Source organism: Panulirus ornatus, chromosome 31 (assembly GCF_036320965.1).
Source record: "Panulirus ornatus isolate Po-2019 chromosome 31, ASM3632096v1, whole genome shotgun sequence".
In the NCBI taxonomy this organism is placed as follows: Eukaryota; Metazoa; Arthropoda; class Malacostraca; order Decapoda; family Palinuridae; genus Panulirus; species Panulirus ornatus.
The window spans coordinates 2,785,063-2,800,829 of NC_092254.1; the positions used below are offsets into that span (position 1 = coordinate 2,785,063).

General features: G+C 36.5%; 1 protein-coding gene across 10 annotated transcripts in view; it reads right to left on the reverse strand.

Annotated features, from left to right (window-relative positions):
• The window catches only part of LOC139758688 (mucolipin-3-like), a 48,878-nt gene that overhangs the window by 16,275 nt on the left and 16,836 nt on the right, over positions 1-15,767 (reverse strand). For 9 of the 10 annotated variants that reach the window (XM_071680314.1, XM_071680315.1, XM_071680312.1 and 6 more), the window contains exons 5-9: positions 13,856-14,009; positions 13,446-13,636; positions 11,961-12,077; positions 6,483-6,581; positions 4,381-4,530 (exon numbers count right to left, since the gene is read on the reverse strand). In XM_071680314.1, the coding sequence (XP_071536415.1) occupies positions 4,381-4,530; positions 6,483-6,581; positions 11,961-12,077; positions 13,446-13,636; positions 13,856-14,009 (711 nt within the window). Of the gene's footprint in view, positions 1-2,520; positions 2,545-4,380; positions 4,531-6,482; positions 6,582-11,960; positions 12,078-13,445; positions 13,637-13,855; positions 14,010-15,767 lie in introns of all 10 variants that reach the window. The other variant, XM_071680310.1, reaches the window with a different exon arrangement.

Below are 15,767 nucleotides of genomic sequence, written 5' to 3' on the forward strand. Positions count from 1 at the left end.
AATATGTTTGATATAATAAAACTGTCCTTTTCCGTACCTCTACTTTCCAGTATCCTACCTTACATCTATGTTTCTTTTTTTGGGGGAAAGCTTCTATGTTTCTACCTATTCCCTTAAGCAAACATACTGATTTTTTTTAAATCATTTTACAAAATCTGATTTTCTAATGCAAGCAAGTGGATACTGCATTAAGCGAGAATCATACTAGCAAGCAAGTGTTTCTGGAACTGCCACCTTTTTAAGCATCATTTCTCCAAAGCTCTAGTAGTGTACTGCCTTTTAATTCTACCACCCTTGCTAATGTTATGAACATCATCATTTTCATCTTGCTCACCTTCACCCATGCTATAAGTTGGCTGGTACTCTTCCATTAATAATCAAATCAACATTCACAAGCATTGACATTGGCTGGTACACTTCCATCAATAATCAAATTAGTGTTGAGATCTCAATGAAAACCTGAGTCATTTAACTGAAGATCATACATGTTAGGCTCCCTGCAGTGTGATACAAAAAAGTTGGAAAAGAATGAAGGTTACCACATCATGATCACAAAAGGAAGGAGAGGATGGATAAAGGGAAGAAATAAGTAAAACAGTTAATAGATGACAATCCCTTTTGTTCTGGGAGTGATGAAGAATATGTGGAAGGAGAGAACTTTATCTCAGAGAGCAAAAATGGGTATGTATGTTGGAAAGTAGTTCCAACAGTGTTATATGATTGCAGAGGAAGAGTGTGTTTTGAAATGGTTTGGTCACATGGATAGAATGAGTGAGGAAAGATTGACAAACAGGATATATGTGTCAGAGGTGGAGGGAACGAGGAGAAGTGGGAGACCAAATTGGAGGTGGAAAGATGGAGTGAAAAAGATTTTGAGTGATCGGGGCCTGAACATGCAGGAGGGTGAAAGGCGTGCAAGGAATAGAGTGAATTGGAACGATGTGGTATACTGGGGTCGACGTGCTGTCAATGGATTGAACCAGGGCATGTGAAGTGTCTGGGGTAAACCATGGAAAGTTCTGTGGGGCCTGGATGTGTAAAGGAAGCTGTGGTTTCGGTGCATTATTACATGACAGCTAGAGACTGAGTGTGAACGAATGGGGCCTTTGTTGTCTTTTCCTAGCGCTACCTCGCACACATGAGGGGGGAGGGGGTAGTTATTTCATGTGTGGTGAGGTGGTTATGGGAATGAATAAAGGCAGACAGTATGAATTATGTACATGTGTATATACATATATGTCTGTGTGTGTATATATATGTATACGTTGAGATGTATAGGTATGTATATTTGCGTGTGTAGACGTGTATGTATATACATGTGTAAGTGGGTGGGTTGGGCCATTCTTTCGTCTGTTTCCTTGCACTACCTCACTAACGCGGGAAACAGCGACAAAGCAAAGCGTGTATATATATATATATATATATATATATATATATATATATATATATATATATATATATATATATATATATATATATTATCCCTGGGGATAGGGGAGAAAGAATACTTCCCACGTATTCCCTGCGTGTCGTAGAAGGCGACTAAAAGGGGAGGGAGCGGGGGGCTGGAAATCCTCCCCTCTCATTTTTTTTTAATTTTCCAAAAGAAGGAACAGAGAATTGGGCCAGGTGAGGGTATTCCCTCAAGGCCCAGTCCTCTGTTCTTAACGCTACCTCGCTAATGCGGGAAATGGCGAATAGTTTGAAAAAAAAAAAAAAAAAAAAAAAAATATATATATATATATATATATATATATATATATATATATATATATATATATATATATATATATATATATGTATATATATATATATATATATATATATATATATATATATATATATATATATATATATATATATATAAGAATACTTCCCTCATATTCCCTGTGTGTCGTAGAAGGCGACTAAAAGGAAAGGGAGCGGGGGACTGGAAATCCTCCCCTCTCGGTTTAAATTTTCCAAAAGAAGGAACAGAGAAGGGGGCCAAGTGAGGATATTCCCTCAAAAGGCTCAGTCCTCTGTTCTTAATGCTACCTTGCTAAAGCAGGAAATGGCGAATAGTATGAAAAAAATATACATATCATTATTGTACTTAGTCGCTGTCTCCTGCATTAGCGAGGTAATGCATGGAAACAGACGAAAGAATGGTCCAACCCACCCACATACACATGTGAATAGATGCACGCCCACACACGCACATATACATATACTTTTCAATGTATACATACATATAAATACACAGACATATACATATATACACATGTACATATTCTTGCTGCCTTCATCCAATATCTAATCAAAATGTTAAAACAGTTAGAGACAGGTAGTCATAGAGATGTACTGATAAACAGGCAAGGATACCACAATACATCATCAAGAACACTGTTCCAGTAGCAAAATAAAGGAGAGAGTTAATGTATGTAATTCCACTACAATCTGTTTATAGTAAAAGCAAAGTGCTGTAAGTATACATAGTACAACAAATACATGCATAGGCATATTCTTTGCAGTACCTACCCTCTCCTCCTCTTCGTAAAATAACTGAGGGAGACAAAATATTTGATGTTTAGTTCAATATCATTACGTTATAAAGAGCTAAATAAAATGAAGGTTATTGCAGTTACTGACTTTGTACAAGAAACTAAAGGATTCATAGACATAAATCAACCAACTGACTTTACAGGAGGTACTTTTGTCTACAAAATAATCAGATGCACAACCAGCTTTATAAAGTATAATACAAAGAAAAAGTGAATACCCATGTAAAAGAATGAGGAATTTTGATGTTAGGGGAAAGGCTAACAAAATAGGTTGCCTAGAAAAAAAAGCCATCACCAAAGGACAGAGTAGAGCTGGAAACAGTGTGGCATTCCATTACAAAATAATGCAATATGAGTGAAACCAAGCAACAAAAAATAAGTGGAAAGAGGCACAAACTCTCTTTCCCATGATGAAAGTACCCAAGATACAGGCTAAAATTCCTTTTCAAAGAAAGTAAATTCTTATCATATCAATTCACTCACACACATCTTCCATCTAGTGTTCTAGTGTGCTAAAGCAAACAAAGGTCTCTACACACATTTAAGCAGTTCTTAATATTCAACCTTTGACACAAAGATGATTCCCTATGGATATCAAGACAGTGCCTCCAACTCGCATGATCACATAAAATATGTTTAGTTCTACATAATTACTCACTGCAACTTTCCATATCTTTTGCTCTCAATCTCCTCTCTATACTTTCAACTTTGCTACTATATAACCTCCTTCACTAACTGTCATCTGCCATGCAACTTTTCTGAATATAGCATCTAAAATGGCTTTAATCTATGCACATTTCAAATAATTATCTCACACCACATACCTTTCTCATATCTTCATACTTGAATCTGTTCTAATTCCAGCTATACTACATATGTAATCCATCCCCACTGCCCAATTTCTTCACCAATCATGACCATGGGAAACTAACTTGCACTATAATACATCAAAGTTGGGACAAACAAAGAACTCCTTTCGGCAAGTTTCTGACTCACTCTACATTTAAAGTCAAATCACCTGAGCTCTCAGGCCACCTCCAATCATTCAACCTTGCTCAGCTCTACTCTCAACTTCAGCCTTCCATTACCCCTCTAATCAATCACTTCCAAATACCTAAACAAATTAAAATCAACTTTCATAACCAAGAACCTGGTTCTTAATCGTATTCATTTGCAACATCATCCTTGTACACACACTGTTGAAGCCATCTTCCATTCCATCCAACTCCTTAGATTTCCAAATGGATAAACATGATATCCATTACCAAAGTAAAGGGTTATTTTCATTCTGTTCTGCCACTGTATACAATACTCATCATTCATTGCATCCCTGAAAGGAGTGGCCATGGCAAATTCGTCTCCATAGCTGGTGAACTCATGTCAATTCTTAGGCTTCAGTGCCTCATCCTTAAATCAATCTTGTGCAGTGTTTCCAGAAAGGCTCCTACCTAATGTTCCTACCAACTATTACTATCTAATGTGCATACCCAATGTTCCTGCCTGATGGTCCAACCTACTACTGAACATAATACAGCAGAAAATTCAACAACTTCCTTCAGTTTTCTGGCACATTCACTTCTGCATGCTGCCATACATACTTGGTAAAACCATATGACCTAAGGTTTATTGCCAGTCTTTAATACCTCACTTACTAATCCAGCTAAATCCCAATAATAAAATTCTCCTTTCAGACTCCCTTCTCTCAAAATTTATATAATACCTGAGGCTGTAAACTAATTCACGATTGATTTACAAATCTAAAAACAATGGAACTCAGTATTAAAGTTAATCAAAGTTTTGGACAAATTCCTATGCACAATGAGGAAGAACTACACACCTTGCTTTCCAATCCAATCTTGATCAATGATCCAAAGATGATCAGAATATCGTTGACACATATGAGCACATACCACAAGTTGACAAACTCCATTCGCTCATCTAAAGAGAGTTCCCTACCATAGTGCCTTTGGAAAAATAAAACTGTGGCCTGAAATGGAAAAAAGAATATTAAATGAAAAATGTAATTGCTGTGCATTTATGAAGCAAGGCTCCTCATACACAATATACAATACTGCATATGAATAGTTATATATTTCAAGGATATTTGCAGACATACACAATTAATAATCAAATACAAATGTATAGCACTGATAGAGAAGGTAACCTGGCTATTATATTTACGAGCTTAAAATCATACTTCTCTTTCTTCCTTTTTCTAAATCTCAACATGCTTTCCAATCTCCTCTGATGGCTCAATTATTCCATCACCTAACTAGGATACCTAGTTTCACCATGAAGATCATTTTATCTCTGGATTTCCATATCACAGACAGTTAGATCTACCTCTAAAAGACTAAAGACCTTGTTCTTTTGTCCAAATTGAATAATGTTTTAAGCAATTACCCCAATCAAACAAAGAACTGATTCATCCTTACTGAAGGGACTACTATCACTCTAGGTCAGCTCCAGTCCTATGAATTTTATCAAAAACTTGAATATAAAGTATCCCAACCTTTGAAATCTAATCTGACCTTAAATTTGGCCCAATTTTCTTAAACTATACAGCTAGTCCTCTTTCCCTCTTCTACAAATATCACTTTAACTTCTATTTCCAAAAAATGGCTTTTGTGTGTGCCTTTACCATCTACAGGGCACCTATTCTCAACAACTATATCTTTAAATTGTGCACGGACCCCTTTTAAGGGGCTGCTGCAGCTTGAAAGCTGCATTCCACTTGAGCAGGGAATGATGGACTCCTTTGGTGCTCTTTACCCTGTTCATGTCTTTCTTAAGAACTATCAGCTAACCCACATCCAACACACAAGCTTTCAACCTCCTTAAAACTTCTTAGATTATCCTTCTTCCCTTTTATTCCATATAACAAACATTTCCAAGCCTTCCATTTTTTCTATATTCTCCATTGTCACCTCCCCATCCTCCTTTTGCTTCTGACTCACAGATCCTCTTTGTCACTGTGTCTTTACTCATCCACTCCATGTGTCCATACATTTCGGTTCACACCCTGGTCAGCTGTTTTAATGAGACTACGCTCATTACCATCCATCCCTTCTGACAGTGGCATTTCTTTCATAATCATTCAAATTCATGCCACATACACCCATTCCTTGCTATATGTGGGGGTCATCTATGAAATCCTTGCACAAAGAGAAATTGCATACAGCAAACCAATAAACATACAGCCAAAGACTAAGTTTGGTGCACTTTCTTCCACACACATTGAATAGTGAGCAAATTTTGATGGCATAAAAAGAGGGAATGGGAGAAATACATTCCTCACAGAACAGCAAAATGGCACACAAGTGATCCTGCATAACGTGAGGGATGGGTAATACGTATTCTTAAGCATTTCTTTCCAATGCACATCCGCTATCATCCATTCTTTTTCATTCTGGGCCTAAGACTTGCATCCATACAACACTGTCAGGATTCCAGTACATTCAGAAAGAGTCACATTTTCCTTTATGAACAGTGGTCATTCCTTCTAAACACACTCTTTGATACGCCCAGGACCTTAACTCACTCTTCCACTATCAACTCAAATCAGTCCTCTTAGTTCCATAACATAAGTTGTCCACTCCCACTAATTCCCCCAGGTCTTCCATATTTATTTACTCACTTAAACTGTCTTGTGTCATCCCTATCCTGGCCCTATGTACCAAATTTCTTATCAAATCAACTTTCAACATTCTTCCTTTACAAACCTCCAAATTGAGTGGGGCCAAGATTAAAAATGTCTATGGAAGAAAAAACAATGTAAGGCAAAAGAAAGATATGATAAAAGAGCAGTGAGGAATTATAAAAGACATGTAATCATCTTTCCAGCCTGATCTTACAGTAGAAAAAAGAAATAATCAATTACAAATGCAGACACAAAAATGTAAACAATACAAAATTTGTAATATTTGATGTTCTACGCACCTTTTTAAGTATCTGTGCCCGATAGATGGCCCTGACACACATGCACAACGAGGTGATGCAGATGAGAATACTGACAACATTGATTATTGTCCGCCAAACCTTCAAAGGAAAAAAGATTAGATTTGAAAAATTTCAACATTATATAATCAACTAAACACTGGATTTGCATACCCAGGTATATACAAGATAGGATTTCCAGTCCCTCCGCTCCCACCCCTTTTGGTCACCTTCTATGACACACAGTGAATATACGGGCAGTAGTACTCTTTCTCCTCTATTCCAGAGATAATATACATCTATATATATCATTTATTTATCTATTATATTTTGTCGCTGTCTCCAGCATTAGTGAGGTAGTACAAGGAAACAGACAAAAGGATGGCCCAACCCACCCACATACACATGTATCAACATACACATCCACACATGCACATATACATACCTATACATTTCAACGTATACATATACATATATACACAGGTACATAATTCATACTTGCTGCCTCTATTCATTCCCGTCGCCACCCCACCACACATGAAATGACAAACCCCTCCCCCTGCATGCATGCAAGGTAGTGCTAGGAAGAGACAACAAAAGCCACATTCGTTCACACTCAGTCTCTAGCTGTCATGTATAATGCACTGAAACCACATGTATATATATACATAAAGACTATATATGTGCCCGAAGTGTAGGGACTAGGAGAAAGAAGTGACCACACTGAAGATGGAAGGATGGAGTGAAAAAGATTTTGAGTGATTGGGGCCTGGCCTAAACAAGGAGGACGGCAAAAGGCTTGCATGGAACAGGGTGAATTGGAATGACATGGGAGTGATACGCTGTTAAGGAACTGAATCAGGGCATGTGAAGTGGCCAGGGGAAATCATGAAAAGATTTGTGTGGGCCTGGTTGTGTGGGCAAATGAAGTCTTCACTTCACTTGTTCAGGGTGCCACTTTGCTAATGCGGGAAACAGCAAACAAGTATAAAAAAGAAATATATATATTTTTCCATACTTGATCACTGTTTCCTGCATTAGCAAAGTAGCACTGGGAATGAATGAAGAAAGGCTACATCAGCTAACATCCATTCACCACCTGTTATGTGTGAAGCACCAAAACCTTAGCTCCCTATCCCCTATCCATAATCAGGCCCCATGGTTTACTCCAGACACTTCACATGCCCTGGTTCAGTCCACTGACAGAACATCAACCCCTGTAAACCACATCGTTCCCATTCACTCTAACCCATGCACATTCAGGCATATCCAATCAAATGTTTTTCACTCTATCCTTCCATCTTCAATTTGGTCTCCCCATTCTCCTTTTTCCCTCCACATCTGAAAACATGATATCCTCTTTGTCAGCCTTTCCTCACTCATTCTTTATATTTGTTCAAACAATTTCAGCACACTCTATTCAACTCTCAACCACACTCTTTTTATCACCACACTTCTTTCTTACCCTTTCATTACATACTTGCTCAAACCACCTCACATCAAATACCATTCTAAAACATTTCATTTCAAACACATCCATCCTCCTCTGCACAGTGCTGGGGACATAAAAGGAATGGTCCCTCTTCCTGATCTCTCTAGCTAGTTGTGTATAATGCACCAAAAACAGAGCCATTCTCAATAATTCCTTCACAATTCCAAAATTTCTCCTTAATACTGAATATAGAATGAGACTGCTGATCTCTTTTAAACTGAAGCAGCCTTATTCATATGATAAATACTGAACTATACTGTATATGAAGCAATACAAATAACAAACATATGATCATCAAAGACTTTCAATACAACTGTCAATCTTAAACATATCATTACATACAAGAAACAATAAAATAGAATAGACTGCTGATCTCTTTTAAAATGAAGTAGCCTTATTCATATGATAAATACTGAACTATACTGTATATGAAGCAATACAAATAACATACATATGATCATCAAAGACTTTCAATGCAATTGTCAATCTTAAACATATCATTACATACAAGAAACAATCAAGGAAAACCAAGTGTTTAATGCAAAATACTTTATCATAAAAATAACGACTATGATCCTGAATTACACTGCAGCACTACTCTCGACCCTGCATTGACCAGTGATGCTGACAGGTTGAGAAAGATGGTATCAGCACATAAATAATGCAATATAATAAACTTCATCTTCCAGGGACTAAAATCTTTAAGTCAAATTCATAATGTAAACTTTAATGTTATTCAGAAAAAACTAGCTATGAGCCTTTCAACCAGTACAATTAATGACTGCTCCTTAAATCTAAAGCAGTCTTATCTAATTTCTTTTTTAATGTCAATGTTGCAAGGAAAAAACATACAAGCTGTTTAAAATAGTGATTCCCCAGAGAGGTTGTTATAGACCCCTATGAGTTGATGGAACTGTGTAGGGGGCTGATAAATGTCCAGGGGTCATTCTAGGGATCATAAAACTTTAACCTTTAAATTTTAAATAGTTAACTATACATATACTAAAGGAAAGGCAGAGTAAGTTTCTATTCTTCATGTAATAAGATGCAAAAATATGACCTAATAACTATCAAGATGCCCATCCATCTCATTAGGTACGTAAACTTCTTCAATCAAAAAGTATTTTTCACTCGCTAGTTTTGTTCTACACTTGTTCAATTTTGATGACTTAATGTATATTTTTTTCATACATATTCACAATTTCCCACATCAGCAAGGTAGCATTAAAAACAGAGGACTGAGCCTTAGAGGGAATATCCTCACTTGGCCCCCTTCTCCATTCCTTTTTTTGGAAAATTCCCTCCCCTTTTAATCGCCTTCTACGACACACAGGGAATATGAGGGAAGTATTCTTCTCCCCCCATCCCCAGGAATAATATATTCATACAAATTCGCCATTTCCCACATTAGCGAGGTAGCATTATGAACAGAGGACTGAGCCTAAGAGGGGAAAATCCTCACTTAGCCCACTTCTCTGTTCCTTCTTTTGGAAAAGTAAAAACTGGAAGAGAGGATTTCCAGCCCCCCATTCCCTCCCCTTTTAGTCACCTTTTATGGCACGCAAGGAATATGTGGAAAGCATTCTTTTTCCCCTGGTTCAGTCCAGTGACAGCACATCAACCCAATATACCACAACGTTCCAATTCACTCTATTCCTTGCACGCCTCTCACCCTCCTGTATGTTCAGGCCCTGATCGCTCAAAATCTTTTCTCTCCATCCTTCAACCTCCAATTTGGTCTCGTGCTTCTCCTTGTTCCCTCCACTTCTGACAAATATATCCTCTTTGTCAATCTTTCCTCACTCATTTTTTAATTTTCCAAAAGAGGGAACAGAGACGGGCGCCAAGTGAGGATATTCCCTTTAAGGCTTAGTCCTCTGTTCTTGGCGCTACCTCAGGAAATGGCGAACATGTATGAAAAATATATATATATATATATATAATCATTATTTACAAAGTATGTGATTGGGGTTCAATGAAGGCTCAATAAGTCTGTGATGGTGCCCACTGGTTCAAATGTTTGGTACATCATGGTTTAAAACATCTGACAATTACAGATACCATTTTTGCTTTTTGGTTGACCTGACAGCTATGATTACCATCATGACCAATGATAATGGAAAAAAGTATCTTCAAATCCAATATCCAATAAATACGAGCAAATATACTTTTTGGATATGGTTGTACTCACAAATATTCCCTGAAGCACAGAATACAAAAAGGACTGTAATCAGTACAATTATTCAGAGACAAAAGATAAATCTACCAAATATATAAAAAGAAAGATTACTTTGACAATTTCTAATGCTTTAGCAGGTTCTATATGCTGGATGTAGGATCTCCCCTGCTTTACCATGCTTCCATCATGAAAAATGCCATTTCAACAATCAAAATAGAACAATGACTGCAGAATCTTCTGCAAACATCCTTGGTTATCAGCATAACATAAAACAGATGAACTACATGATATTCAATAAAAGTTGTATCCCCTTTGCGATGGTTCACAGGAAGTTTAAGATTCTGATTACACCAATATGCCACACTGCATTTTTGTTAACAATGATACAGTTCTGAACCAAATGTTTAAATGACCATTCAATCTTTTTCTGTGACAATTAACTGCTCAGAAGAAATTTAATTTTTCAAAACCTCAACACTTCTTTCTTTTGACTGCTCAGAAGAAATTTAACATTTCCAAACCTCACCATTTCTTTCTTTAATCAATCTGCTAATTGAGTATTCTTGTATATTTTATAGCTTTCACCCTATCAACAAAATTCTGCCCATTCTCAGAATATTCACTTTTAACTTTTATCATTTCATATCATCCTAACTGTGCAGAAAAACATAATACACATTTCTACTGACTAGTGCATGGTTTACACCCTTTCAACAAGCACTTACTACATATCAACATTCCTTTCCTGTCTACAACCTGCAATATTTACTTTCAGGCCTTTCCTTACCCTTTTCGGATAATTTTTTATCACTTTGACATGATTGCTTTCCTCTCCCTATTACTTTAGAAAACTTAGTATCTCTACAGATCTCACAATCATATATTCCAGATTCTATAACCATCAGCGAGAGAAAGTCAACTTCCATACACTGTTCATGGTTGCAAATGAAATTACAATCAAGATAAGCAAGAGGAAAGCTCTTTCACTCCATGCCCTTAATGTATTAACTGACCAACTAGTCTTCTCCTAAAAGTAATAATCCACCAAAACATAAGTATTTACCAAATCTCAAGCATACAACAGCAAAAGGTTAAACACATATTATACATAAACATGGGGTTCCTAACTTCATGCTGGATTAATCAGGATACCTTGTTCATCTTATTCCTTGATTCAATGCCCCATACATGTAAATCAAGTCAGATAAACGTCCATATGCACAAATGCACTAATATTCATCTGCACAATATGGAACTCCCATTGAGCACAGGAAGCTGGCCACATCCTCTGAACAGGACCGGTCAAAAAGTATGGCGGTAATGTGTGTTTGTTTGTGGAAGGTGAGTGCATGCCAAGTAAGGAATTGATGTTCAGCATCTTCACAATGGACGTTGCATCCTGTGATTGACAAGTACTTCAGTAAGCTACAACTGTGTTTGTAGAATTGTAAGATGAGTGGTTTCCATAACCCAATGTAGAAAATGGCACTCATATATGCTTAGGGAATGTAGTTAAAAATGGGTGTACGTCAAGTGGAGTAGAACTTCATACAGGGTTGGAGGGACTGCTGTTTCGTAGTCTGTCAAGTCACTAAAATATATACATACTTAGTCAATGTCATGTGTACTGGGGAAGAGAATATAACTACAAAGAGATACAACCATCCATTTACATCATGGGTATAAATTTCCACAGAGAAAGGTGTAAAATTGTTCATCAGTCAAAGAGAGTAATAAACCATTATCTGAGAAGTCTGCATAAATGGAGTCTTTTACACACACACACACCAAAAAAATTTAATGAACTTACTTTGAGCGTTCTTGTTTCTGAGGCCAATTGTATGGATCCAACACACTCTAATACACGAGCACCTACATCCAAATCTACCAAAATCTGCCCATCGTGGTTACCATTATCAAAAATAACCTGAAAAGAAGTAAGAAGTTCATGCTTATATGCTCTTTGGTGCATAATATCACTCATATTCAGAACTAAACTAACACTCCAAAGCGACTGCTTCTACCTTCAATTTCATACAGAAGCATCACAATTCAGATAAGTTACACAATTCATGAAAAACACGAATAAGCACATAAAAGTAAAGGAACTTTGAAGTGTTTAATTCTACAATGCTTGCTAATGCAGCTCCTAAGACAAATGCTTGTGAAATGCATATCCATGGTTAGGTGAAACATCAAAACATCTGCCTACCAACTAGCAGTAACTGAAACTTCTACATTCTGGAATGAGTAAAAGTAACTATCAATTCTACTACCTGTTAATAATAATACTCTTCCTTCTAACCTTACCTTTGTTTTCAGCTTTATTGGGATGATGACCTGCATGCACTGTTATCACTCATTCAATTACATCCTGAACTTACAAACTATCCAAAAACAGAGCACAGTACAATAGTGAGAGCAAATCTTCCACACTACTAAATCAATTCATAATCATTCGCACCACACCATTATGATTCACTCTGAGATAACTGCATCTCTATTCATCCTCCCATCCCTGCACACATGGTTCCAAATCACATGGTCATGAATTAGTTGTCTTGCATCCTCTTCTGATATACCTTGTCAGAGTCAGACAATCCCTTTATTGTAGAACTTTTATTCTCATAAACCCAGAAACAAAATGATACATCTTAACACCTCCTCCCCCTCTCACCTGCTAAATGTCCACACCATCTCACACTTCCATTCATATGCTTTTCAAACAACTTCTCACTATATATTTTTCTAATTGTCTTAATCCCTATCACACCAAACAAACTACATTAATTCTTCACCATAGCTTGAACATCTCCATATCCAGCAACTTTTAGCTCATTGGTAAATATATATCTTCACCTCATGAAATTTTATGGAGAAAACTTCATACAATCTCTACATGCAATGATGTGGTGAAAAGAAATCTAATACAGTTCTACCTATCCTTTTATGTATCTGAATTTCAAGCTAATAAACTAATTATGAACTGCATCTAGAAGGTATCTGTGAACAAACAGCTGAGAGTCAGCAGCTGATTTTCTGATGCCCTAGTTTTTTCAGCAGCTAGACTCTATAATTATTCACAATGAAAGTAAGGAGAAAGGGAAGAGTCCATAAGTACAAGCACAAGAACATTACCTAAATGAATGAATCTGAAGAATCACCAAATGATCAAAGTGAACAGAGAAACCCTTCAAAACCTACACTGCTATATACCAAAATTACATCAACAAGACAGAGCCAGATAATCATAAGCAAGTTCATTCTAATCACACCCCTTATCTCTTCTACTTACACTGCCTGTTAAGTGGTAGCATTCCGGTGTATCAAAGGGCAAGTTGACCCTGAGCTTGATGGTTCGTAATACAAAAGTAAAGTCAACTTTGAGGAGAAGGTCAAAGTCAAAAGTAAAGTTATGCTGCTCCAAGTAAGTTTTTGCTGACCATCCTGTAACACTGACATCTGATGGTGGGATGCTGAGACATGCTGTGAAGATGAAAACCAAATTTCCAGTCATTATCATGTTCATGTTAATAATTCCAGAAGATAACCTATCTTCGACAAAACACAAGATGTCATAGAGAAAACTTAACAACAATAGTTTAACTAAGCTGTTTTTATTGTAACAGAACTCACCTAAACAATATAAGATTAAAGCATTAAACAAGATAAGAAACCTTGAAAATCAATGCATTGTAGACTTACTTCTAGTGATATTATCATCAATAATATATGTGTTGTTGGTGGTGAAGGCGTGACCACTTATGTAATGTGTGGCACAGAGGACTGGAGGTACAATGCTCCCATTCTTATAATGGTAATCATAAGTTCCTATAGCTTCTTCAGGAATTCTCACATACTGAAAAAATTAAGTAATTCTTATTTTACTTTGAAAACAGCCAATTAACAGAGGCTTCCACAGAGGTATATAACTCTGTAAGAATAATTTTTGGAATGACATGGAGAGTATAGGGGAATGAATATTTAAGGAAACTGGTTGCTGAAAGAGTATGAGAGAAGCTGTTTCTTTGAAAAATGATGAATGGAACATAAAAGGAGTACAAAATAAAAAGTGTAAAGTTGGAGCATATGAATAAAAGGAAAGTAAATGAGGATCTCAGAAAAAGGGTGAATGAAAATCGCTGTAAATAGACAAGGCCATTTGGATGAAAGTAAAGAGGTGAAGAAGAAAATCTGCATGAAAAGCATGGATATGCAAAACAAATCTAGGGGACTGAGACAAAGGCTGCATTTCTGAAGAAATGGAGAGAGTGCTTAACAAACTGCCTAAGGATGGTATGAGAGATGTGATAACTGTACTTTAGAATCAGAAACATGGAGAGAAATAATTGCAGGAATCATGATATATCACAAAAAGGAATCAAAAGACCAGCAATGCACCTGGAAAAATGAAACTGGTGAGGAAGAAGATACAAAAGACAATGAAATGAAAAGGGAGGGTCTAGCTGCAGTTTAACAAATTTGAACTGTATGGATGATAGAATACACAAGCAGGTGAGAGTATAATGACTGGATGAAAGCAGTTATTGCTGTGCTGTATGAACATAAAAAGGGTAGGGTATGATAAAAAAAAAAAAAATTGTGCAAGAATAAGTTGTTTAAACAAAGTGGGCAAAAGATAAGGTGGGTCTTTGACTGATGGTGATAAAATGATTAGTGAGCCCAGTGTGGTGCAGAGGATGTACGTAGCAGTGATAAGGGAATAAACACACTAACAGATTAACTACAGCCAAATGATGTTTTTCTTTTGGCTGAATCAGAAAAGAAAGTGTATAAAATAGTAGGTTGCTCTGAGGAAGCAGGGAGAAATATGTTCAAATCAAAGGCAGGTTCATGTTTTTGAAAGAACAGGGCAATCCATCTATCCATTTACTACTGCTATTTCCATTTTCAATTACATTGGGTGGATCAAGTGAATAAAGTTCGTTAATACAGTCTTCAGTCCAATACTAGTGCTAAAATGACACAAGAACTTCCAAACTTACACAATTAAGCATGCTAAAATGACACAAGAACTTCCAAACTTACACAATTAAGCTATTTCAATGCAATCTCAGTTTCAGTGGTAAAGCACTAGTAATCATTAATGAGGTTAGGTATTCAGAAGCACTTTTCAGGACAGATTTAGAGAGAAAAGGAAATGGCTTTGCTAAGTGTACAGTATGAAGCTATTGAAAGTAATGCACAAAAGTGCAATGTCCTTGTATCTCTGAGATACTTAATCTACTTATCCATCTACAGTAACTATATTCATATTTTTGTGTGAAGTGGTTCAGGTGTACAAAGCCTGATAGTTCCTGAATTTACATTTTCATCCCAAATCCAGAGCATTAAAGTAAAATATGAATTTTCAGCTTAATAAAATCACAGTGCAAAATCAGTCCGAATGGAAACAAACAGTAAGGCTATAACAGAGGATGTCTTAATTGCGTATTGAAATTAAGGGAACAAAAAGTAAACATATGGAAACAAACAGTAAGGCTATAACAGAGGATGTCTTAATTGTGTATTGAAATTAAGGGAACAAAAAGTAAACATATAACAAAGAAGTGATAAATGAGGATACTGTTAGAAAGGCACAGGGACGGATGCCTTT